Below are 24,410 nucleotides of genomic sequence, written 5' to 3'. Positions count from 1 at the left end.
ATATTAAAATAATTAAATGACTAAAATTGCATGAAACAAACTGCACTTGAAAATTTTGATTTTAAACAGGCAACCTATTCATGTTTTTAGAAACAATTAAAAATATGTACGTGAAAACTTATTTGCCCCCACTATTTTCCAAAATAAGGTTTAAAAACTTTTAATAAAATGTCGATTTTACACTCCTTAAAAAATCTCAAAAGTGTTAGCTCCTCATATCTCTGTTAGTACTAAGGTATAACAGTTTCAAGAACAAAATTAAATAAAATACCTTTTTAATGTCACGAAAAAAAATTATAAATTAACAGGTTGTTCTATAAGACATACTAAACTCACCACCGTATTGGCAAATTTGGACACTTTTTAAAGATTTGAAATACATATTCTTAAACGTCTCTAAAAATAAAAAATAGGTTACCCATTTAAATTTTGCTGTCAAAATTAATTGTAATATAATCAAAATGATAGCACATTACAAAAACACGCAAGGGATTTAATATAGGTTTTTTAAAGTCAGGATGTATCTACATGGATGCACAGTTATGTAAAAGGTTAAAATAAAATATTAGAGGAATATATAATGATACCTACGTATCTTGGAGAAACTGACATGTTTGTAGTCCGTCTTATAACATACTAAGTACTACTTTTTCCATTACATGAGTTGTCCTCTTCTTTACCAATTATCTCAGTCTACACCTAGTGTTTCAAATGTGAATAAAAGTATCCTAACAACTACTCTATAATTACCAGACACTTACTATTCAATAATTCTTGAATGGAAGAGTTGTTATGACCGTCCTTCCCGTTGTGTGGTATGCGCGACCAGCTCATTAAAGTCGCTGTCTGACCTTTAGGAAAGTAATTAGTGAAAAAAAGTAGATCTGCCAAATTGATCAGCATATGTAATGTATCTAATCAGTAATATATAGGTAGCATGTGTTATCTAAGTCACATTCTGTCAAGTGGTGAGCATAGCGGGCCGTCATGAACTCTTGGGTAAGTGTTCATATTCATATGGTACTAAATAAACTTTGTACACATTTATAGAAATAACTGTTGTCTCCCTTAAATTACCAGGGATTTAAAATAGTTCACATAAGTTTTACCAAATAGTAAATGCTAATAGCTCAAAGAAATGTACATTTTCTGTATTTTTATTTCATTTGAGGTTGGTTTGTGGCTGATTGTTAGTTGTTGATAAATTAGAACTAAGCTACATAAGGGTTGTTTTTTAAGTTAGAGAATAAAGGCATTATATTTGCAAACATTTGCAATCATGTAACAGCGTTTTATGTCTGCAAAGCGATTAATACCTTACATGAACATGTATTTAAATAATTATATAAATATAATTAGAGGATGCTAGTTTTCCTACAGAAAAACTTGTAGATACCTGCTGTGCCCTTCTCAATCTAAAGCTATTGCAATATTTGTGAAAAATACATCTATTTTATAACAACACATTTTATAGGTGCAATCGATGTATTGTCTAAATAATCACTTACGACAACAACAAAATGTATGTATATACCTGTATACCATCGCTGTAGTAAAAGAGTAAACATTTTTTGAGTTCTTTACTAGTTACAGTACTAATACTAATTTTTAATTGCATACAAATGATGTTAGACTTGTAGTAACTTTGCCCCTATACAATTTGAAATTAATATGCATGGTTTAAAAATAATAAAAACTCTTATATAATTTATATGCCTTCAATAATTATTGTATAAACGAAAATTCTCTTTTTTCAGATTGTTCTCTTGTTTGTGTGCGGAGCTGTTTCTGCTCACCACGGACAATACCATCCTGTACAGGCTTCTCTCCTGAGCTACTCGGCTCTCCCCCAGGTTCCCGTGCAGCATGTCTACCCAGCGCGAGTTGTACCAGCGGTCGTTCCCGCACTCCAGCTCCCGGCTCCGGTCTATTCCACCCCACAGTACCCGGCCTCCACCAGTGGCTACGTAGCAACTCCAGTAAGGTCCTATACTCCTCGGTATCAGGCACCAGTACAAGTCTCACAGCCAGTGTACAGCAGACAATATGCGAGACCGGCAGCTATTCTCAGACAAAGTCAAGACAGCAACTTTGACGGCTCATTTAGTTATGTGTAAGTAGGCTACTATGTTTTAGAGACTATAAAAAAGTAGAATTTTTATATTTCTTGACGATTGAAAAGTTCCTGTTATTAAACACCCAACTTCATAAGCAAAGCGGTTTTTGGAGCATTATATTTTTACAATACGGGTATTATCGGGACAGTAGAGTAATATCGTTATGGTATGGCATTATAATCTTATAATACCTTTTACTGATTCACATACAAGCGACAAGAAATAGCTTTTGTTTTGCAGAAATCTAGTACATTAAACAAAAACAAAAAATACACTCTAGTATGGCAATTTTTATAGTGTTAAGGTCATTTAATGATCTATTAATACTTTTTGTTTTATTTTAGAATGTAAAATAAATAACAATAATTATTAATTAGCTGAGTAAAATATTAATTCGTCTTTCATAATACTGCTTAACAGATTCTTATTGCGACCTTGTATGTCAATAATTGTATGTATATAAAATTATTTGCTCTGTATTTAGTAATTTTTCGTTAACATTTTTCTTTTCAATTAAGTTTTCAGACCGAGAATGGCATATCCGCACAAGCACAAGGGTACCTGAAGAACCCTGGTACTGTAGCTGAGTCACAGATGATCCACGGACAGTTCGCCTACACCCCACCGGATGAAACCCCCATTGCCACCCGCTACTATGCCGATGACACAGGGTTCCACGCCGAGGGTTCCCATCTGCCCGTATCTCCCCACGCCCCTCAGGCCATTGGCAGGTCTCTTTCTTACCAGAAATCACCTCTAGTCTCAATCCACTAGAGAAAGTAATATAACTCGAAGTTGGTGTTTAGATGTTTATAGATTATTAATGTAAATTAATATATAAATAAACATTATATTGAATTTATTAATATACTGATTTTGTATAGTTATGAACATTAGGTAAATTAATAATTTACGTAACATAGGTAAATTAATATTTACCTATCACCAATAATGTAATAAATAAATGTGAGAACAATTCTAATATTTATGATGGACTAAATTACATAATATATCATTGGTTAATTACAAACTTTGTTTGAATCTAACATACACAGTGTTTGATATTATTTAATTAACATTAAAAATAATGTATACTATTTAATATACACTAGAAGCTCAAAATATAAGTATAATTTTTCAAAGAATAATTTCTAAATTTTAAATATTCAGGGTAGTAATATGGTTATAATCCTACGTTAACTGCGTAATATTAACTAAGAAATTAGTTAAATAAAGCACAATATAAGACATTCATATATATAATTTGGATTTATTTTTTATTCTTAGAATCAATCAATTAAGTCCAGTACATTTCAACATCCACTAAGTCCTTATCCATTACGCAGGGTGAATAAGGGCAAATGAGCACCCTGGGCATGGAACCCTGTCTCGTCCGCGTACCAGAGAGTAAGTATGGGTCTTCCTTCTGGTGACGTGTAAGAATATTGTCCCTCCATTGCTTGTCCTTGGTTACCCGCAACGTTTTTTTGGTATCCTTTCACATCTGTAGATATTCCGTTATCTGTGTTATAGCTGAAAATCATAAAAGTTCAAGGTTAAATTTTAATTTCCAAGTGTACACGGAACAATTATAGTTTAAGGTTAGCGTAATTTACACGTTATATTCCATTTCATCAATTAGCTCCTAATAGTTCTGAGTAAGGTAAATTATCTGTTCTCGATTAAGAATAGTATAATCTGTTCTAATAAATGTGCAATAGGCCACTACAGTTGTGTAAAATGCTTTTATATAAAATACGTTGTGATATACATTTTACCTCTATTTTTTAAATAAGTAGCTTTACAGATATTACAGCTGTAATAGAATTGGAAAATCAGATGCGTGTTGCTTGTATATTTCACATAGGCAAACTGAATTAGGAATTTATTTCAGATACAGAATAAGTAATTATTGCAACGGTAACTAAAACAAGAGGTTAAGTTTTTTCTCAGACATCAATAGTAACTTTATCTTTATGACTAATTAAACAATTTTATTATTTCTATAGGAGTGAGTATTATTATTTACTAAAATCAGATTTTAAAACCTAACTGATAGTGATTAATTGAAATACTTAGATATTTAACGTATTTACTGGTATCTCAAATTGTCAAGTACCTGTAAGAGAAAGATCCATCAGGACGGTAAGTATCGCTCTGGCTGCTAGGGGCCCCAGGTCTATAGGACGACTCCGAAAATGATGGCGATGGAAGATCTGGTGGAGCTCCAGTTCCGTTCATTGTTACTATACGAGTAGGAGTGTCTTTGCTGAGAAAATATGAGGACGCTGGCACTTTACGACGAATTCTGTTAGTCATTGTCTTAGATATAGTGTCTTCTGATAACCATTTTATCTTGATCGGGCTTGAATCGGACAGTCTTGGTAATGTAGGTGGAAAAGCGTAAAGTTGAGATAAGACATTTATTATAACAATACAGAACACCTGGAAACCAGACAGTCAGTCAATAATTAAATAGTTATTAATCTCGCTTCAAATGTTTTTAGCATTATTAAAATTAACTTTGAGGTATAATTTAATTTCTTAAAGTTATTTTTACTGAAATGAAATAAGATTTATTTACGCCACAACACGTGTCACGTAATTGTCTTCGATAATGTCCATAAAAAATGTTAAGGCTATAGCTGATATAAATACTGACAGTAGAATCTCACGGCAAATAACGTTTTGTACCAATGTTTCTTTCTATAATCTTGAGATTGCTGGACAGATAGACAGATATACAATGGCATGAGAATGATGAATCATAGAACACATTCTTGTAGAAGTGAAGTCTTTTTCGACACATCTTCCCACACGACAAATTTTTTCATTACGTGTGGTATATTTTCAGTGTTTCAATAATAACAGTTAATACATAAATTCATTATAAAATGGTGTTGTATGTTTTGGGATGATTATGCTACATGTAGTAATATGTCACTTGTTAAAATAACCTATGGGTTTACTGAGTTTGTTTATAAATTTATTTACTATGTTTTTTCTCGTTGCCATCGTTGTTACACATAAGACCAACGTAAAAATATTCGTTAACACTCAGCCATATTCCATAGAGTGACACGCATCTTAATTGAATTCTGTATTCCTGTTCTATTTCATGTATATAGGTAAGTTATTTTAGATAGACGTACAAATAGTGAAACAGAGAGATTTTGTGTAACAGAATTTATATTTAGAACTATTATAGCTATACTAAATTTGGCACACAGATTGGAATAGATCAAAAGAGATCTCAAAACTATAAGTTTGTTGTTTTTTGTCAAAATATTAACAACGGTGCTTGATTAAACTTTATAAAGTCAAACAACATAAAACCCAGAATAGTTAAATATAAATTATTTACTTGATACCACTATTTTACAGGATTTATTACAATTTCAACAGGACTTGTTTCAGCGTATAAGCAAGCACAACCACTCTAAATGTTTCCTCGCAGAAGCCGAAAGCAGCAAACATTTAGTTTTTAAAGGCGTCAGCTGTTTGCAAGAAAAGGGCATCACCGTACAATCATTTATCTTAACCATCAACTCATGAATGTAGTATTATTCAATTATTTAAATATTCTTAATATATAAATTCATTATTCTGATTTAATACGACGTTCTCTACCATCATGTACATTAAAATTTTGAGCTAGAACAACTTATTCAATTACTGTATTTTTATCACCAAAAATGCCCCAAACAGATTTTAATATCAGTTTTCAATGCCGTCTCCATTCTAATGAATGCAAGTTGTCATGCGTCTTTCAAAGGGCGATTTCACATTAAGAAATATCCCAAGTCGTTTCCAAATTTCTTGACAACAATCAAAACTCCTTTCTGTTAGTTGGTCGATATTCTTAATTGAATCACTGTAAAATTTAAATTTTAAATGTCCCCGGTGATAATAATTTAATTGTTTTAGACGGGGGAACTATGAGATCAAGGTAAAAGACCGCGCCGTGGCTAATCCAATTTTCTTAAAAACGTCTGTCTAATTCAACTTGTAAATTTACAATTACACATTAATAGAACTATATTAACTATAATAAATAAGTGTAGCGTTTTTTTCTTTCTAAGGAGTACACTTTCAAAGGCGAGGTCTTTTCTGGCAAACCCCAAATGTGTGACGTTTCGAAAGTAAACAATAGATTTTACAATGACAGGACAATTTGTAACAGCTATTACCGCTTGGATAGTTTCTACAAGTTTATCTTATCAATGTTTGGCTTCATTAAGGCTTATTATCATACAATACCTTAATTTATTTCGTTTCAAAACATATTACTAAAATATATAATTTAATCACCGCACATTAAAATGTGGCTGAAAGTAATGATCAAGCATTGTTCTAAGATATTATGAAGTTAAATTCTGTATAAAGAATATTATAAGTATAAGAACATATATTTTAACTCTTCATTCTTTAAAGATAAATAAGTAAATGTTCTCTTCGTTGTGAGCTATTATTAATTTATCCTATTATGAGAGCATTACATATTATAATGCAATAACTGAATTGAATCACAATAAATAGAAACATCTTACCAGTGAGTACATAGCAGCTACTAGTTCGGCAACAGAGAGACGATTGCAAGGCTTCTTAACAACGTATGAGTTGAGAGGTTCCTCGGCCTTCACACGGCCACTTATTTTGTCGTGAGATGACACATCCGAGGTTTCATCTAATTTTATAATGAGTAGGTTCCTCTTATGGGCCAAACCAATTTGCTGCTCTTCAGACAGGAAAATATTCCATTAAAATTCAATTATAGTAATTAATTATTTTTACGTATATAGTTTTTTTTTGACATATTTGTCTTGAATTATTTACTTATTAAATATCACTATCTGTGGTATTAATGGCAGATTCTAATTATTAAATGTGTTTCATATACTATTAAACATTCCTCTAAAATTAAATTTGATAAACAGAATTTGTTGAAATGTGATCTAATAATGAAAAGTTCTCCCTTAACATTATAAAATCGTACTTTTACAGTAACTGAAGTAATACAAATTTTCCTTCTGGCTCAGTTGGAGATAATGTAAATTTAAAATCTTGCTGTGATATTCAACGTCAAACTCAGGAAGTATTATTTCTTTAAACGTTGAATTTGTATAAAACTAATGGGAACAAACTCTTAATTTTGGTATGTTTATGTAATCGTAACATTTTCAAACATTTAGTAATTTCAAAATTGTAGAACCTCACAAGAGGGGTCTCATGATAGGGGTTTGTATTTGGAAATTTTTAGTTGCCCCCCTTTACCCTCCTTTAGAAAAGGGGGGGGAAAGTTTTCAACAACTGGAAAAATTAAAAAAATATGTTATAATAGGTAGGGTCAAGGTTTCACATAGATATCTCGGGCCGTTTAAATTATATCCAGGTGTGCCGGGACATAAAAGTCACTCTGTATAATACACGTATGGGCAGTTCTTAGGTCTACATTACATTAACTATAGCTTCTAACTGTAAAAATAAAAAAGCAATAACACATAACAATAAAAACGTTTTTGCTTAATCAAATTGTCAATGGCACTGAAATACCTTTAATACTTTTACAATATGAAAATATTTACATGACGTAAATTGCATAACAACAAACTGCACTTGAAAATTTTAACTTTAAATACGCAACCTATCCATGTTTTTTAGAAACAATTTAAAATGTGTACTTGAAAACTGACCTAAACTGACAACATTTTCCAAAATAACATTTAACTTTCAATTATGTCAATTTAACACTCCTTAAAAATCTCAAAAGTTTTAGCTCTCCTCTGTTGTTAAGTAAAGTATAAAAGTTTTATAAATAAAATGTCATAAAATACCTTTTTATGTCACGAAAAAAATTGTAAATTGCAGAATTTTCTATGAGAAATACTAAACTGACCATCGCATTGGCAAATTGTGGCTTTTTTAACATTTGATATACATTTTCTTAAATGTCTCTAAAAATAAAAATAGGTTGCCCATTTTAAGTTTTCTGTAAAATATATTGTTTATATGACCAAAATTATGGCACATTAAAAAAAAACACGCCACAGAGTGAATATTGTAGTTTCTACAGTCAGGATGTTTCTATATGGATGCACAGTTATGTAAAAGGTTAAAATTAAATATTAGAGGAATATATAATGATACCACGTATCTTGGAGAAACTGACATGTTTGTAGTCGTCTTATAACATACTAAGTACTAATTTTTCCATTACTGAGTTGTCCTTTTCTTTACCAATTATCTCAGTCTACACCTAGTGTTCAAATTTGAATAAAAGTATCCTAACAACTACTCTATAATTACCGTAAGACACTTACTATCCAATAGTTCTTGAATGGAAGATTTGTTATGACCGTCCTTCCCTGTGTGTGGTATGCGACCGGCTCATTAAAGTCGCTGTCTGACCTTTAGGAAAATATTAGGGAAAAAAGTAGATCTGCCAAATTGATCAGCATCTGGAATGTATCTAATCAGTATATATAGGTAACATGTATCATCTAAGTCACATTCTGTCAAGTGCTGAGCATAGCGGGCCGTCATGAACTCTTGGGTAAGTGTTCATATTCATATGGTACTAAATAAAATTTTTACACATTTATAGAAATAACTGTTGTATCCTTTAAATTGCCAGGGATTTCAAAATAGTTCACATAAGTTTTACCAAATAGTAAATGCTAATAATTCATAAAATGTACATTTTCTGCATTTTGATTTCATTTGAGGTTGGTTTGTGGCTTATTGATAGTTGTTGATAAATTATAACTAAGCTACATAAGGGTTGTATTTTAAGGTAGAGAATGAAAGTATTATATATTCAAACATTTGCAATCGTGTAACAGCGTTTTATGTCTGCAAAGCGATTAATACCTTACATGAAACATGTATTGATTAATGTATTTAAATAATTATATAATATAACTAGAGGATGCTAGTATTCCTACAGAAAAACTTGTATATATCTGCTGTACTCTTCTCAATCTAAAGCTATTGCAATATTTGTGAAAAATACATCTATTTTATAACACCACATTTTATAAGTGCATTCGATGTATTGTCTGAATAATCGCTTACGCCAACAACAAAATGTATGTACATATACCATCGCTGTAGTAAAAGAGTAAACATTTTTTGAGTTCTTTACCAGTTACAGTACTAATACTAATTTTTAATTGCATACTACTGATGTTAGACTTTGTAGTAACTTTGCCCCTATACAATTTGAAATTAATGAGCATGGTTTAAAAGTAATAAAAACTATTATATAATTTATATGCCTTCAATAAGTATTGTATAAACGAAAATTCTCTTTTTTTAGACTGTTCTCTTGTTTGTGTGCGGAGCTGTTTCTGCTCACCACGGACAATACCATCCTGTACAGTCTTCTCTCCTGAGCTACTCGGCTATCCCTCAGGTTCCCGTGCAGCATGTCTACCCAGCGCGAGTTGTACCAGCGGTCGTCCCCGCACTCCAGCTCCCGGCTCCGGTCTATTCCACCCCACAATACCCGGCCTCTACCAGTGGCTACGTAGCAACTCCAGTAAGCACCTATACTCCTCGATATCAGGCACCAGTACAAGTCTCACAGCCAGTGTACAGCAGACAATATGCGAGACCAGCAGCTATTCTCAGACAAAGTCAAGACGGCAACTTTGACGGCTCATTCAGTTATGAGTAAGTAGGCAACTATGTTTTAGAGACTAAAAATGTAGAACTAAGAGTTTTTATATTTATTGACGATTGAAACGTTCCTGTTATAAAAAAAACCGTCTCCATAAGCAATGTGATTTTTGGGACATTACATTCTTAAAATACGGATATTATCGTTATAGGTTGGCATTATAATCTTGTAATACCTTTTATATAATATTCAAATTTTGGTAAGAAACAATAGCAATGTTTTGTTAAAAAGTAGAAAATGAAAAATGCACTGTATTGGATAAGATTTTTAGTGTTAAGTTCATTTGATGAATTTATTAACACTTTTTTGTTTGTTTATAGAATGTAAAATGTATAATATTTATTATTATATTTATATACAGGTTCAAGTTTCTTATTAGACACTGTATGTCAATAATTGATTGCAAGTATATAAAATTAGTTGTCTTTAGTTATCTTGTTCATAACATTTTCTTTTCAATTAAGTTTCCAGACCGAGAATGGCATATCCGCACAAGCACAAGGGTACCTGAAGAACCCTGGTACTGTAGCTGAGTCACAGGTGATCCACGGACAGTTCGCCTACACCTCACCAGATGGAACCCCCATTGCCACCCGCTACTATGCCGATGACACAGGGTTCCACGCCGAGGGTTCCCATCTGCCCGTATCTCCTCAGGCCCCTCAGGCCATTTCCAGGTCTCTTTCTTACCAGAAATCACCTCTAGTCTCAATCCACTAGAGAAAGTAATATAACTCGAAGTTGGTGTTTAGATGTTCATAGATTATTAATGTAAATAAAAATATAAATAAACATTATATTGAATTTATTAATATCCTGATTTTGTATAATTATGAACATATTTATTTTCTCACGGTAAAACTATTGGATTATGAATAAAAGAATGTAAGTAAAATTGTCTAATTATCTAAATTACACAGTATAATATATATCTCATAAACTTAAGCTAACGTTACAATTTTCACATATGGTATTATCTTTACAACGATCAATGGTATTTTTACAGAATATATGTGGTGTGGAAATTTGGTTCCAATATAAATATTCTTTAAAAAAATCTTATAAACCGTTTATCGTAATATTTGGATCATACAGTGCAGCCTTCTGTTCTTTTTTGTATTTTGATTGTGTGTGTATATATATGTATACCATTGCCAGGTCTCTTTCTTTCCAGAAATCTCCTCTAGTCTCAATCCACTAGAGAAAGCAACATACTTCAGAGTTGGTGTTTATTTGTTTAGAGATTAGTAATTTAAATACAAATAAAGAAACATTATATTGAATTTATTATAATCCTGATTCTGTATAAATATGGACACATTTAATTACTGTAAGAAAATTGGTTTATTAATTTACTATAAGAAAAGTTTTGAAATTGGCCTTACCTGAGGTGAGTATTCTTTATAATATCCAGTGAGTAGTATCTCAAATTTAGTATCTCAAATTGAATCTAAATTTAGTCAAATTACACTTTATATGTACATAGAGTATGCTAAAAATGTATTATGATATTTATAATTATCATATCGTTCTATACATCATTATAATATAAATATTCTTTAAAAAATCCTAGAAACTGTTTATCGTAATACTTGGAACATAAAGTGCAGCCTTCTGTTCTTTTTTGTATTTTGATTGTGTATATATATATATATATATATATATATATATATATGTATATATATATATATATATATATATATATATATATATGTGTGTGTGTGTGTGTGAAATATGATAAAAATCTTAGTATAAATATTAATGTAGTTGTGCTTTTCGTTCAAGAAACATCTTTCAAATATCAACTTGGTAAACTATTTTATACCCCTTTAAAGAATTCGCTCGGTATCATAAACTATGAGCTATCAAAGTCTGTGTGAAATTTTTATTCCCACTTTATATTACAAGTACTTGCAAAACTCCTCTTATATCGTTTTGCAACATTTAAATAGAATCCGAGCTGTATAAAATGGTATCTAATAGTAATTAGTAATATCAATAAGTCGTAAAAACCTCCTCACGATGTATTACTTAAGTGTCCTTTGACAAAGTTAGTAATGTTGTTGGGGGCAATTCTGTGGCTGGGTTGGGTAAATGACTAACATCCACCACCATTGTCTCATTGATAGGGGGAACATACGAATATGATGATTGTGGAACTCTGCGCCGAACAATGTGGTGAAGAAATATGTGAGACGTTATACTTTGTCTTGAAGGATCTGTTCGCTCTGATTTTTCGAATTTCCGCAATGGGTCATGTTGATCAGGTATTTCAATATGGTGGAGAATTTCTTCTCTGGAAATGATGGGTAAAGCTACTGCCACTTGCAAATTGGAGATTAAGATGCAGCTCCCCCAAAGCAAACATATTAGGAAAATATGTGTCACCTGAAAACATTAAAGGTCATAATAAAGGTAGTATGCAAGGTCTAAAACATAGTATGCAATATTATTTTGATTTAATAAGTTACGTGTTATATTTAGAAACACATTTAGAGCAGTTAAAGCAACGGTTCATGAAGTGGAAAAACTAAGTATTAACCACTGTAACCAGTATTATTTAGATGGACTAATTCAGACAAAAAGAAAAATCTTATGTAACCCAATTAACTTATTTCGCTTTAATACTAACTTATTTATACTACTAGCTAATTTATTTCTGAAGGTGCGATTCTCAATGGATAAAGACAAAAATAATAATGTGGTAAATTATGATAGCAATAATTCGCCTCAAATTATTCACCCAATATTAAGAGTGCCTTGTGTAACCTTGATACTATCTAATAAGGTCAATAGCTCATCGACTAGTGGAATTAAGATAAATATGTATTTATCTTAATGCAATTTATGCACTCAACTAGTTATATTATTGTTTATATTGTCATTTAAAGGCTACTCTGGCTGAAGATTGGCCATGAGTCAATTCGGACATAGGCTACAGACTTGGAAACTTTTAGATACAAGCCTATTATAAACACTCCTATACTTTCTTAGGAATGAGACTTAAAAGACAAAGAAATGTTCGGTAAAAATAATGTTGAATAACAGTTTGGTATTTTTGTAAACTCGATGAGACACTACTTTTGGTATATTTTTTATCTTATTAAATGAAAAACAAAAGACCACGATTTAATTTCAAAAGTTTCGTTAAGTAAATACGTAGTGTTACAACTCAATGATAATTTGGATAAACTATACAAACTACAGCAAATCTAGAACCTTTACATTCTCTTCGTTTAGATCAAAATATAAAAAAAATAATTGGAAACGAGAAATAAATAATGCCAAATCTGATTTGATAAGAAATAAAATAAACTACTGGCTAAACGGAACGAAAACCATCTAAAACATTGACAATGTTAAAAACCCATATGTTGTTGCAAATAAGTTAAATTCAATTTACAGCGAGGACGATAGTTTGCTCGTTTGCGGACGATAGATGCTGCCTTAGAAGTAAAGGCATAGTTGGAAAATAATTCTCTATTCAGTGGTTTCATCATAACTCACTGCTTCTCAATCAATAAAATACAAGACCCATTCATTTCTTCATCATCAAATCAATCTCGTAACTTAATGCCATATGCTGTTACAAATCAAGAAGTGAAGTTTTTAGATCACAAAATCGAAAACCTAGTGTAAATGAGAAATAAGTAATGCCAAATCCGAGTTTATAAGAAACAAAATAAACAACTGACTAAACATAACGGAAATTATCTGGTACATTGTAAGATATAAAAAGGAAACACAGCCAAAACTAATATTGACCTCAGTTTAAGAAATAATGATGGAGGAATCATAAAGCCCCCTATGTTGTCGCAAATAAGTTTAGATCAATTCACAGCGAGGAAGATAGTTTGCACGTTTGTAGCGATAGAAGCTGCCTTAGAAGAAAAGTATATGAGAAATGAATTTTCTAATTTAGTGGTTTCATCATAACTGACTGCTTCTTAATCAAGAAAATACAATACATATTAAGTTCTGCATCACCGAATCAAGCATGTCTTTTGGAATCAAAAATCAAGAAGTGAATTTTGTCGGGATTATATTTCTTGGAATTGTTCTCTATAAGCATCTAAGTTTGGCTCACACGTCTGACACATTTTTAAATCTGTTATCTCAGGAGTCTTTGCTTTGAAACAGGTGTCTTCTCTGATTCAGAGGAAAGCACAGATTACGGCCTATTATGGGATTATCTCACCAACGTCTCATATTTAGTTACTGTTTGAAGCTATGACAGCACCAAAACCAAATCTCTTTAAAACGACAATAAATAAAACCATGAAATATTTATATACAACTATACTTATGAATAACGATATTATGACTTTCCAGCAATATCTTTATTTTAGACAATTTGTTTGTTTGGAAGAATATTAATATATTCTTTTTAATACAATTCGACTATAAGTTACTATGGTTAGATTAAAGTTAGACTAAAGAGCAATCTTTTTGGCCCTGAAGTTGGAAAACGAAGCAGTATGTATGTGTAGCCTACTACATAGCTTCAATAATTTTAATGTGAGTTGAAAAGTCACGATACTAGTATTCTTACCGAAATCATTTAAAAAGCTCACCGCCTATTTGTATCGGAAGTAGACATGTTTAAGCTAAATATTATTACAGTGTTAATGGTTAAGATATTCAACAGTTACCAATAAATGGCCACAGGTTTCACACGCCATAGAGTTTATGTTGTTGCCACGATATATAAAACTTATAGATCGGGTGACAGTTTTCATCGTTTTCGAGTTAACAGTCAAAATTAATGATATCATCAGAGATATTGCAGACCAGAAGTAGACTTTGCAATATAAGTTTTATCTGAGACCTTCATATTATGTACATTTGGAGCAACCAAGCTAAATTAACTGTGAAACAGTAAATAGGTTACACAGAAACCTATTTTATACATCAGAATAGAGACTTTATGATCGCAGTAACTATTTAGTCATAAGTGAGCGCGTACACAAAGTGCCAAATAAGTCTGAAACCCTAAAAAATGGTAAATTCTTTGAGATCCAATTTGGGGTGTTGTACTTTTACCAAATCCTTTTAATTTGATGTGCAACTCGAACTATGCTAGCATTTAACATTTTCAAGGCTCCCTCCTAAATGCGCCCCTCTGACGTGATGGAAACCGATAAAATTTGGATTATTCATTGTAATGCTTAAGCCTAAGCGGTATGTTCTTACCTGTGATCGTGTGACAACTGGGGGCCGGTACAAGGCTAAATTGGCACCATGCATTTGTTCATCATTATGAAAAGGCAACTCAACAATGACATTTAAAATATCTTTCACTATTAGTACATTAAAGGAGCAGTAGTAGAAACTTTTTGTCTTGAAACCTACGTACAATAAATCAGTGCACAAGGCAAACTCAACTATGGTATCATAAAATATTTAGACTGGAAATGAATTCAAATTATGGGAATAAAGACTTTTAGACTGTTCATGGATATATTTTATTGGAAAAAAAGCAAAACCTACTTAACATTGAAGATATCTTAAACCAGAAATAGATCTTAAATAGAAAGTGCCGTAATTAGATGCTTTTTGATCTTAGTAGGTTTCCGAGACTGTTCTTCGCTTCACAGCGTACAATGTCCTGGCCAGGATAATGATTCGCCATGGATCAATGTTCCTTACATCCTTTTCCGCTATAGAGTTTGCCACCAGATTTCAATCGTCTAAATTTAATCATCTACAGTTTTTCCTACACTGACGGTGACACATAAATGCAGAAATCCGATTTTCATCAAGTAGTGGGAGCAGAAGAAATTAAATTAAATTTTAATTCCTTAAAATTAAAATGTGCATAATTATACTATATATATTGTTCCTCTTTAAGATAAATTACAATATGTATATGTCTGCCAATAAAATATCAACTATTTATGATTTTGAAAAAATATGAAAATTAGTTTGCTCTATAAAATAATGTATTATGCCGAAATAATAAATAAAATCATAAAATAAAAAGCTTCCAGGATACTTGTTTTAGTAAATATTCCAAATGGATATATTAAAAAACTATACACGTATTCCTTATCAGTTATGCTTTATCTATTAAGGTAAGAAATATGTATTACAAATTTAAATATAACGTGTCCAATCAAAAATGCTAACTTGACTCATTGGTTTTACCATATGGTTTCGTCCGCTTTAGTTATTCTTATAGTTTTAACATATCATTAGTAAACTTTCTAAAGAAAAACATACAACCTAAGATAATGGAACATTTTTGCATTTTCTCGTTGTGTAATTCTTATTATTAGTCCAATAATTACCGAAATATTGTTATACTTTATGATAAAATGTAATTTTAGTATGTAATCTAAAAGAACATAGAGATTATTAGAACCGGTTTTTATGCTAAAACTGAAGTTGATCAGTGCGTTGTTACCATCTCACTTTAATTATGTACGTTTTGTATTCTTCAATTATCCCTGTTTACTTTAGTATCTAGTTAGCTTATATATCGCAGTATTAATGCACTAATATGAAATATGAATAATATTAATTAAACTAACTCTTAAGCTACTGTTTTGAAATGTTTTGCTGAAACCCCTTCGTTTCCATATTAATTCTGCTTACAAATTAAGAAATTCAAGCGTTAAATCTTGTCACGTCGGTTTTCTCTGATGGAAATGTTTTATCTAAATCATAAGTTTTAAAAATATTATGACAAATGTTTTAAGTTGTAAAAATATATTACCCTAATCCCGCACTTTTTACATTTTTAAATAAGTGTATCGTATTATTTCACAGATATAACACTTCTTTTTACTGATTTATAACCTAGATTTCATTACCAAACACTTTTAACTATACTAAACAGTCCAAAATTGTAAATGCATTGAAGAGTAAAAACATCATTACTCTCAAGTAAAAGATAATTGCACAAAAAATATTAACTATAGCAAAGCATTGTATTACAATGGATTTTTACATACAGTGAATTTTTATAAACAAACATAAATTTAGGGTGCATACGTAAAGAACCTATATGTGAGGCATGTTTTAATAAAGGTTTCCATAGTTTTCTAAACATGCGGGATAATAATTTTAAACGTTAAATATATTGCAAGGCTCTCGAGTTAAGTCGCAGTAAAAATTTATTTACTGTGCTTTTATAATTTTATATTAAGCTAATTGTTGGAAGAATATAAAATATCACATATAAAGTTTTCTATTATCTAGTATTGTTTCTTACACTTACAAGCTATTTGGAAGTAGTTAAGTACCAAACCCAATAATTATTAAATATATTATTTTGTATACCTACCAGATACATCGTGGCTATATTTGGATTTTCGATGCTCACTCACTGCTTCACTCTTGAGAACTATCCGAACCTTCACTGAACCGTTACGTGTTATCACTTAGGCTATTCCGGATAACCTTTCAAATGGCCTCATTTAAAAATATTGAGTAATATAAGAGAATACTATGGAATCAAGACGTTTAATTAAAGTATTCAACAAAATAGAGCATTACAATACATTCACAAATGCAATTTATACCACAATGTCTCCTATACTCTCAATTACTAAAATAGATATCGTATTTATGTGTAAATATTTACTTATCACCAATAATGTAATACATAAATATGAGAAAAATTCTAATATTTGTGTACTTAAGGTCCAAATTACAAGTATATTTGTACAATTACAAACTTTGTTTGAATCTAACAGTGTTGGATATTATTTAATTAACATTTACAAATAATGTATACTATTTATTATGCACTAGAAGCTCAAAATATATGTATAATTTTTAAAAGAATAATTTATAAGTTTTAAATATTTATGGTAGTAATATGTTTATAGTCCTACGTAAACTGCGTAATCTTAACTAAGAGTTTAGTTAAATAAAGCACAATATAAGACATTTATATGTACAATTTAGTTTTATTTTTTATTCTTAGAGTAAATCAATTAAGTCCAGTATTTTTCAAGATCCACTAAGTCCTTATCCATTACGCAGGGTGAATAAGGGCAAATGAGCACCCTGGGCATGGAATCCTGTCTCGTCCGCGTACCAGAGAGTAAGTATGGGTCTTCCTTCCGGTGACGTGTAAGAAAACTGTCCCTCCATTGCTTGTCCTTGGTTACCCGAAACGTTTTTCTGGTATCCCTTCACATTTGTAGATATTCCGTTATCTGTGTTATAGCTGAAAAACATAAAAGTTCAAGGTTGCATTTCCAGGTGTACAACAGCGGAACAGTTATACTATAAGGTTAGCTAGCGTAATTCAGACATTTTATTCCATTACAGAAATTCGCTCTTAATAGCTCTGAGTAAGGTAAATGGACTGTTCTCAATTAAGAATAGTATAGTTTGTTCTACTAAATATGCAATAAGCCACTACTGTTTTGTAAAATGTTTTATCTAAAATACGATATGATATGATATCGTACATCATATCTCTATTCTTTTACATAAGTATCTTTACAGATATTACATCTGTAATGAAATTGCAAAATCGGATGCGTGTTGCTTGTACATTTGGCATAGCCAAACTGAATCCGGTACATGTTTTTGCAAATTGAACGAAGTATTATTTTCTTACTATCTAGCAGCAAGCATTATCTATGAAAAGAATTGATTTCAAATACAGAATAAGTAATTATTTCAACCGTAATTAAAACAAGAGGTTATTTTTTTTCTTTGACATCAATAGTAGCTATATTATCGATATGAATAATTAAACATTTTTATTATTTCTATAGGAGCGAGTACTATTGCTTAACACCATAAGATTTTAAAACCTAACTGATAATGATTCAATGAAATACTTAGATATGTACAGTTTTTTACTGGTAACTCAAATTGTCAAGTACCTGTAAGAGAAAGATCCATCAGGACGGTACGTATCGCTCTGGCTGCTAGGGCTGCCAGGTCTATAGAACGACTGGGAAGGTGGTGGCGGTGGAGGAGCTGCCGGAGGTGCAGCTCCAGATCCGCCTATTCTTGATATAGGAGTGTCTTTGCTGAGAAAATATGAGGACGCTGGCACTTTACGACGAATTCTGTTAGTCATTGTCTTAGAGATAGTGTCTTGTGATAACAATTTTATCTTGATCGGGCTTGAATCGGACAGTCTTGGTAATGTAGAAGATGGAAAAGCGAAAAGTTGAGATAATACATTTATTAGAACAATACAGAACACCTGGAAACCAGACAGTCAGTCAATAATTAAATAATTATTAATCTCGCTTCAATGTTTTTAGCATATTTAAAATTAACTTAGAGGTATAATTTAATTTCTTAAACTTATTTTTACTGAAATGACATAAGATTTATTTACGTCACAACATGTGTCGCGTAATTGTCATCGATAATGTCCATAAAAAATGTTAAGGCTATAGCTGATATAAATACTGACAGTAGAATAACACGGCAAATAACGTTTTGTACCAATATTTCTTTCTATAGCTTATTTCATACTTGAGATTCCTGGACAGATAGACAGAAATACAATGGCATGAGAATGATGAATCATAGAACACATTCTTGTAGAAGTGAAGTTTCATTAAGTTTACAAATGAAGTCTTTTTCGACACATCTTCCCACACGACAAATTTGTATTTTTTTCATTACGTTTGGTATATTTTCATTGTTTCAATAATAACAGTTAATACATAAATTCACTATAAAATGGTGTTGTATATGTTGGGATGATTATGCTACATGTAGTAATATGTCACTTGTTAAAATAACCTATGGGTTTACTGAGTTTGTTTATAATTTTATTTACTATGCTTTTTCTCGTTGCTATCATTGTTACACATAAGACCAACGTAAAAATATTCGTTAACACTCAGCCATATTCCATAGAGTGACGACACGCATCTTAATTGAATTCTGTATTCCTGTTCTATTTCATGTATATAGTTAAGTTATTTTAGATAGACGTACAAATAGTGAAACAGATAGATCTTGTGTAACAGAATATTATATTTAGAACTATTATAGCTACATATACTAAATTTGGCACACAGATTGGAATAGATCAAAAGAGATCTCAAAACTGTAAGTTTGTAGTTTCTTGTCAAAATATTAACAACGGTGCTTGATTAAACTTTATAAATTCAAACAACATAAAAAACGAGAATAGGTAAATATAAAATATTTACTTGATACCACTATTTTACAGTATTTATTACAATTTCAACAGTACTTGTTTCTGCGTATAAGCAAGCACGACCACTCTAAAGGTTTCCTTCAGAAGCCGAATGCAGCAAACATTTAGTTGTTAAAGGTGTCAGCAGTTTGCAAGAAAAGGGCATCATCAGTAGAATCATTTATCTTAACTATCAACTCATGAATGTAGTATTATTCAACTATTTAAATATTCTTAATATATAAATTCATTATTCTGATTTAATACGACGTTTTCTACCATCATGTACATTAAAATTTTGAGCTAGAACAACTTATTAAATTACTTTATTTTTATCACCATAAATGCCTCAAACAGATTTTAATATCAGCTTTCAATGCCTTCTCCATTCTAATGAATGCAAGTGGTCATGCGTCTTTCAAAATTCGATTTCACATTTACAAATATCCCAAGTTGTTTCCAAACTTCTTGACAACAATCAAAACTCCTTTCTGTTAGTTGGTCGATGTTCTTAATTGAATAACTGTAAAATTTAATTTTTAAATGTCCCCGAAGATAATAATTTAATTGTTTTAGATGGGGGAACTAGGAGATCAAGGTAAAAGACCGCACCGTGGCTAATCCATTTTTCTTAACCCTACATCGGGCGCTAAACGGAGTTTTCCTCCGTGTAATTTTTATTATTAAAAATAGTAATACTTTTCGGATGTTGGCGGTCGTTTCCCGCAGTGTACTTCACGAGCATCTTTCGGGGAAGCGAAGCAATAGCCTTACGCTTATCTTTGTCAAAATCTGTCAGTATGAGGTCTACTTCCGTGCGAGACTGGACGATTCCTCCGTGAGCGCCCGATGTTGTGTTTGTAGTGCTTGGAAGAAATCTCCATGAGCGCCTTGTAGTGTTTAGTTTTTATGGAGTAATAATCCGTGTGCGCCTAAATGTGTGACCTGTGATGGTTTCTTTTTAAGTTTTACAATATATTTTATTTGAATTTTGTGAAATGGAGAATGAATACGAGAGACTTGTCAGTACAGTACCCGTGTGCTAGGGAACATTTCAGTACTGTTTATGGAGTGAACATTGTCGTTATAAGAACCAGAAGGAAAATGTTTTGAAACTTTGAGTAGTGTTTAAAAAAAAATGTAGTAAAGCATACATTTTGATTTTAGAGTAATAATTGACATTACAATTGTATAATATGTCAAGAATTGAAGTTGTTTTTGTAAGAAGTTGAAAACTAAATTAATTTCCATATATTATTACAGTAGGTTAAACATTTTTAAAATTAATTGCATTATTCCTTAAAATAAAACATGTTGATATTATACAGAAACATTTTTTTAGATTTTGAATTTCTTATTTGAAAAATTCATTACATAAGAGAGTAATTTTTATTTAATTTCTAAAAATAAATATATTATATTGTAATTAAATCAGTATGAATATTTAAACAAATAACAACTGTTTATACGACTATGATATCCATTATTCGCTAACCTGGAGGAAACCTCCGTGAGCGCCTGATGGTGTTTCTAATTTTAAGCGCCTGATGGAGGGTTAAAAACGTCTGTCTATTTCAACTTGTAAATTTACCATTACACATTAATAGAACTATATTGACTATAATAAATAAGTGTAGCGTTTTTTTTCTTTCAAAGGAGTACATTTTCAAAGGCGAGGTCTTTTCTGGCAAACCCCAACTGTGTGAAGTTTCGAAAGTAAACAATAGATTTTACAATGACAGGACAATTTGTAACAGCTATTACCGCTTGGATAGTTTCTACAAGTTTATCTTATCAATGTTTGGCTTCATTAAGGCTTATTATCGTACAATACCTTAATTTATTTCGTTTCAAAACATATTACTAAAATATATCATTTAATCACCACACATTAAAATGTGGCTGAAATTAATGATCAAGCATTGTTCTAAGATATTATGAAGTTAAATTCTGTATAAAGAATATTATAAGTATAAGATCATATATTTTAACTCTTCATTCTTTAAAGATAAATAAGTAAATGTTCTCTTCGTTGTGAGCTATTATTAATTTATCCTCTTATGAGAGAATTACATATTATAATGCAATAACTGAATTGAATTACAATAAATAGAAATATCTTACCAGTGAGTACATAGCAGCTACTAGTTCGGCAACAGAGAGACGATTGCAAGGCTTCTTAACAACGTATGAGTTGAGAGGTTCCTCGGCCTTCACACGGCCACTTATTTTGTCGTGAGATGACACATCCGAGGTTTCATCTAATTTTATAATGAGTACTTTCCTCTTAGTGTTCATTATGGGCCAAACCAATTTGCTGCTCTTCAGACAGGAAAATATTCCATTAAAATGCAATTATAGTAATCAATTATTTTTACGTATATAGTTTTTTGACATATTTGTCTTGAATTATTTACTTATTTAACTGTCACTATCTGTGGTATTAATGGCAGATTCTAATTATTAAATGTGTTTCATATACTACTAAACATTCCTCTAAAATTAAATTTGATAAACAGAATTTGTTGAAATGTGAACTAATAATGAAAAGTTCTCCCTTAACATTGTAAAATTGTACGTTTACAGTAACTGAGGTAATACAAATTTTCCTTCTGGCTCAGTTGGAAATAATGTAAATTTAAAATCTTGCTGTGATATTCAACGTCAAAATCACGAAGTATTATTTCTTTAAACGTTGAATTTTCATAAAACAAATGGGAAAAACTCTTAATTTTGGTATGTTTATGTAATCGTAACATTTTCAAATATTTAGTAATTTCAAAATTGTAGAACCTCACAAGACGAAACTTATTATAAGCATACTAATTTCTTTGTAAAGTACTTTGACTTTATTAAATTATAATCAATCCGAAATTATGTTTCTAAACATATAAACTTTTAACATTAATTGTCAATTGAGAGGAATAAGTCATTTTGTCTGTTTTTTTGCTCACAGATTGTGCAAGCAGCCTTTAAAATGGTTGTGCTCGCATATGCGTTGACAGATTGCGTTGAAAAGCAAATGTTTGAATTACACTAAAATATGAAATGTTGGTACATTTTTAAAAACAATTAATTTGAATGATCTGGTTAAAAAAATTAGATCTAAAAAATATTCAACAGGGGCACTTTTGTTAATGTTAAACGAAATCACGCCGTGTTTTCCCAACATTGATTGTCAAAGATACATAGGCTGACCACATACTATTTAATACTCAAATCTAACTAAGTAGTTACGTTAGTGCGTTCCAATTTTTATTAAGTAAGTGTAACAGACTTTAAATTTCAAATATTCATAAGAGTAAGGGTAAAGAGATATTATACATCATTCTGAGATTTTGACCTAGTTTGATTTTTTTATTGGGTTTCATTATCGAGTAATTCACTTTGGCGATGATGATTTGATTACTAATCACATAAAAACAATACTGGTGAAGCCCATCGCATTTTTAAGACTTCTTGTAACCCATAGTTTGAAATTCGTCTAGTTTATTAAATTGTGTTTACATTTAAGTAAAAAAGTTTTTCGGGCGACTAAAATAAACCAATTGAAGTAAAATTTATTAAAGTACATGTTTACTTAGTTTTTTGTCGATTTTTGTAGCATTATATTCTTAAAATACTGGTATTACAGTCTATCGTTATAGTATAACATTATAATTTTGTCACACCTTTTATATATTCACTTATCAGTAACAAAAGTAGCTGTGTTTATATAAAAATATATACTTTGTTGCAAAAATGTTTTTTTTATCATTTTATTGGATGAATGTATTAACACCTTTTTGTTTTATTTTAGGTTGTATAATGTTTAATATTTATTACTCACAAGCTAAGTAAAATAATAATTCATTTTTAATAATACTGCACACTAGTTTCTTATTACGACATTTTATGTCAATATTTGTATGTATATAAAATTATTTGCTTTGTCTTTATTTATCTTTTATTTTTATTTTCAATTAAGTTTCCAGACTGAGAATGGCATATCTGCACAAGCTCAAGGGTACCTGAAAAATCCTGGTAGCGTAGCTGAGTCACAGGCGATCCAGGGACAGTTCGCCTACACCTCACCGGTTGGAACCCCCATTGCCACCCGCTACTATGCCGATGACACAGGGTTCCACGCCGAGGGTTCCCATCTGCCCGTATCTCCCCACGCCCCTCAGGCCATTGGCAGGTCTCTTTCTTACCAGAAATCGCCTCTTGTCTCAATCCACTAGAGAAAGTAATATAACTCGAAGTTGGTGTTTAGATGTTTATAGATTATTAATGTAAATTAAAATATAAATAAACATTATATTGAATTTATTAATATCCTGATTTTGTATAGTTTATGAACATATTTATTTTCTCACGGTAAGAACATTGGATTATGAATGAAATAATGTATGTAAAATTGTCTAATTATCTAAATTACACAGTATACTATATATCTCATAAACTTAAGCTAACGTTACAATTTTCACATATGGTATTA

At 30.9% G+C, this 24,410-nt stretch overlaps 5 protein-coding genes across 6 annotated transcripts; 3 read left to right on the top strand and 2 right to left on the bottom strand.

Moving 5' to 3' along the window:
- Positions 1-944: 944 nt before the first annotated feature.
- Positions 945-2,985, top strand: LOC124357574 (endocuticle structural glycoprotein SgAbd-1-like). The gene is made up of 3 exons (XM_046809491.1): positions 945-999; positions 1,758-2,113; positions 2,636-2,985. Exons 1-3 carry the CDS (start codon positions 988-990, stop codon positions 2,889-2,891), a joined length of 624 nt encoding a protein of 207 aa, XP_046665447.1. The 5' UTR covers positions 945-987; the 3' UTR covers positions 2,892-2,985.
- A 382-nt stretch (positions 2,986-3,367) lies between these two features.
- LOC124357579 (endocuticle structural glycoprotein SgAbd-2-like) lies at positions 3,368-17,205 on the bottom strand. Of its 2 annotated transcripts, XM_046809498.1 has the most exons (4): positions 8,438-9,438; positions 6,668-6,855; positions 4,237-4,562; positions 3,368-3,650 (listed from the first exon to the last, which is right to left on the bottom strand). In XM_046809498.1, exons 2-4 carry the CDS (start codon positions 6,677-6,679, stop codon positions 3,449-3,451), a joined length of 540 nt encoding a protein of 179 aa, XP_046665454.1. In that variant the 5' UTR covers positions 6,680-6,855; positions 8,438-9,438; the 3' UTR covers positions 3,368-3,448. The 2 variants fall into 2 exon arrangements, with proteins under 2 accessions (XP_046665454.1, XP_046665455.1); XM_046809499.1 differs by lacking the exons at positions 6,668-6,855; positions 8,438-9,438 and adding an exon at positions 17,087-17,205.
- LOC124357576 (endocuticle structural glycoprotein SgAbd-1-like) lies at positions 8,634-10,595 on the top strand. Its single transcript, XM_046809493.1, has 3 exons — positions 8,634-8,670; positions 9,436-9,791; positions 10,263-10,595. The coding sequence occupies exons 1-3, from the start codon at positions 8,659-8,661 to the stop codon at positions 10,516-10,518; spliced, it is 624 nt and encodes a 207-aa protein (XP_046665449.1). The 5' UTR covers positions 8,634-8,658; the 3' UTR covers positions 10,519-10,595.
- A 493-nt stretch (positions 17,206-17,698) lies between the features above and the next one.
- Positions 17,699-18,914, bottom strand: LOC124357580 (endocuticle structural glycoprotein SgAbd-2-like). Its single transcript, XM_046809500.1, has 2 exons — positions 18,648-18,914; positions 17,699-17,977 (listed from the first exon to the last, which is right to left on the bottom strand). Exons 1-2 carry the CDS (start codon positions 18,845-18,847, stop codon positions 17,776-17,778), a joined length of 402 nt encoding a protein of 133 aa, XP_046665456.1. The 5' UTR covers positions 18,848-18,914; the 3' UTR covers positions 17,699-17,775.
- A 4,978-nt stretch (positions 18,915-23,892) lies between these two features.
- Positions 23,893-24,198, top strand: LOC124357585 (endocuticle structural glycoprotein SgAbd-2-like; the record flags this gene model as incomplete). The annotated part of the gene is made up of 1 exon (XM_046809504.1): positions 23,893-24,198. A coding segment is annotated over one exon (261 nt), but the record flags the coding sequence as incomplete, so codon positions are not given.
- Between the last annotated feature and the right edge of the window lie 212 nt (positions 24,199-24,410).

Source organism: Homalodisca vitripennis, chromosome 3, assembly GCF_021130785.1.
Source record: "Homalodisca vitripennis isolate AUS2020 chromosome 3, UT_GWSS_2.1, whole genome shotgun sequence".
Lineage (NCBI taxonomy): Eukaryota > Metazoa > Arthropoda > Insecta > Hemiptera > Cicadellidae > Homalodisca > Homalodisca vitripennis.
This window is presented reverse-complemented; position numbering and strand designations above follow the sequence as displayed.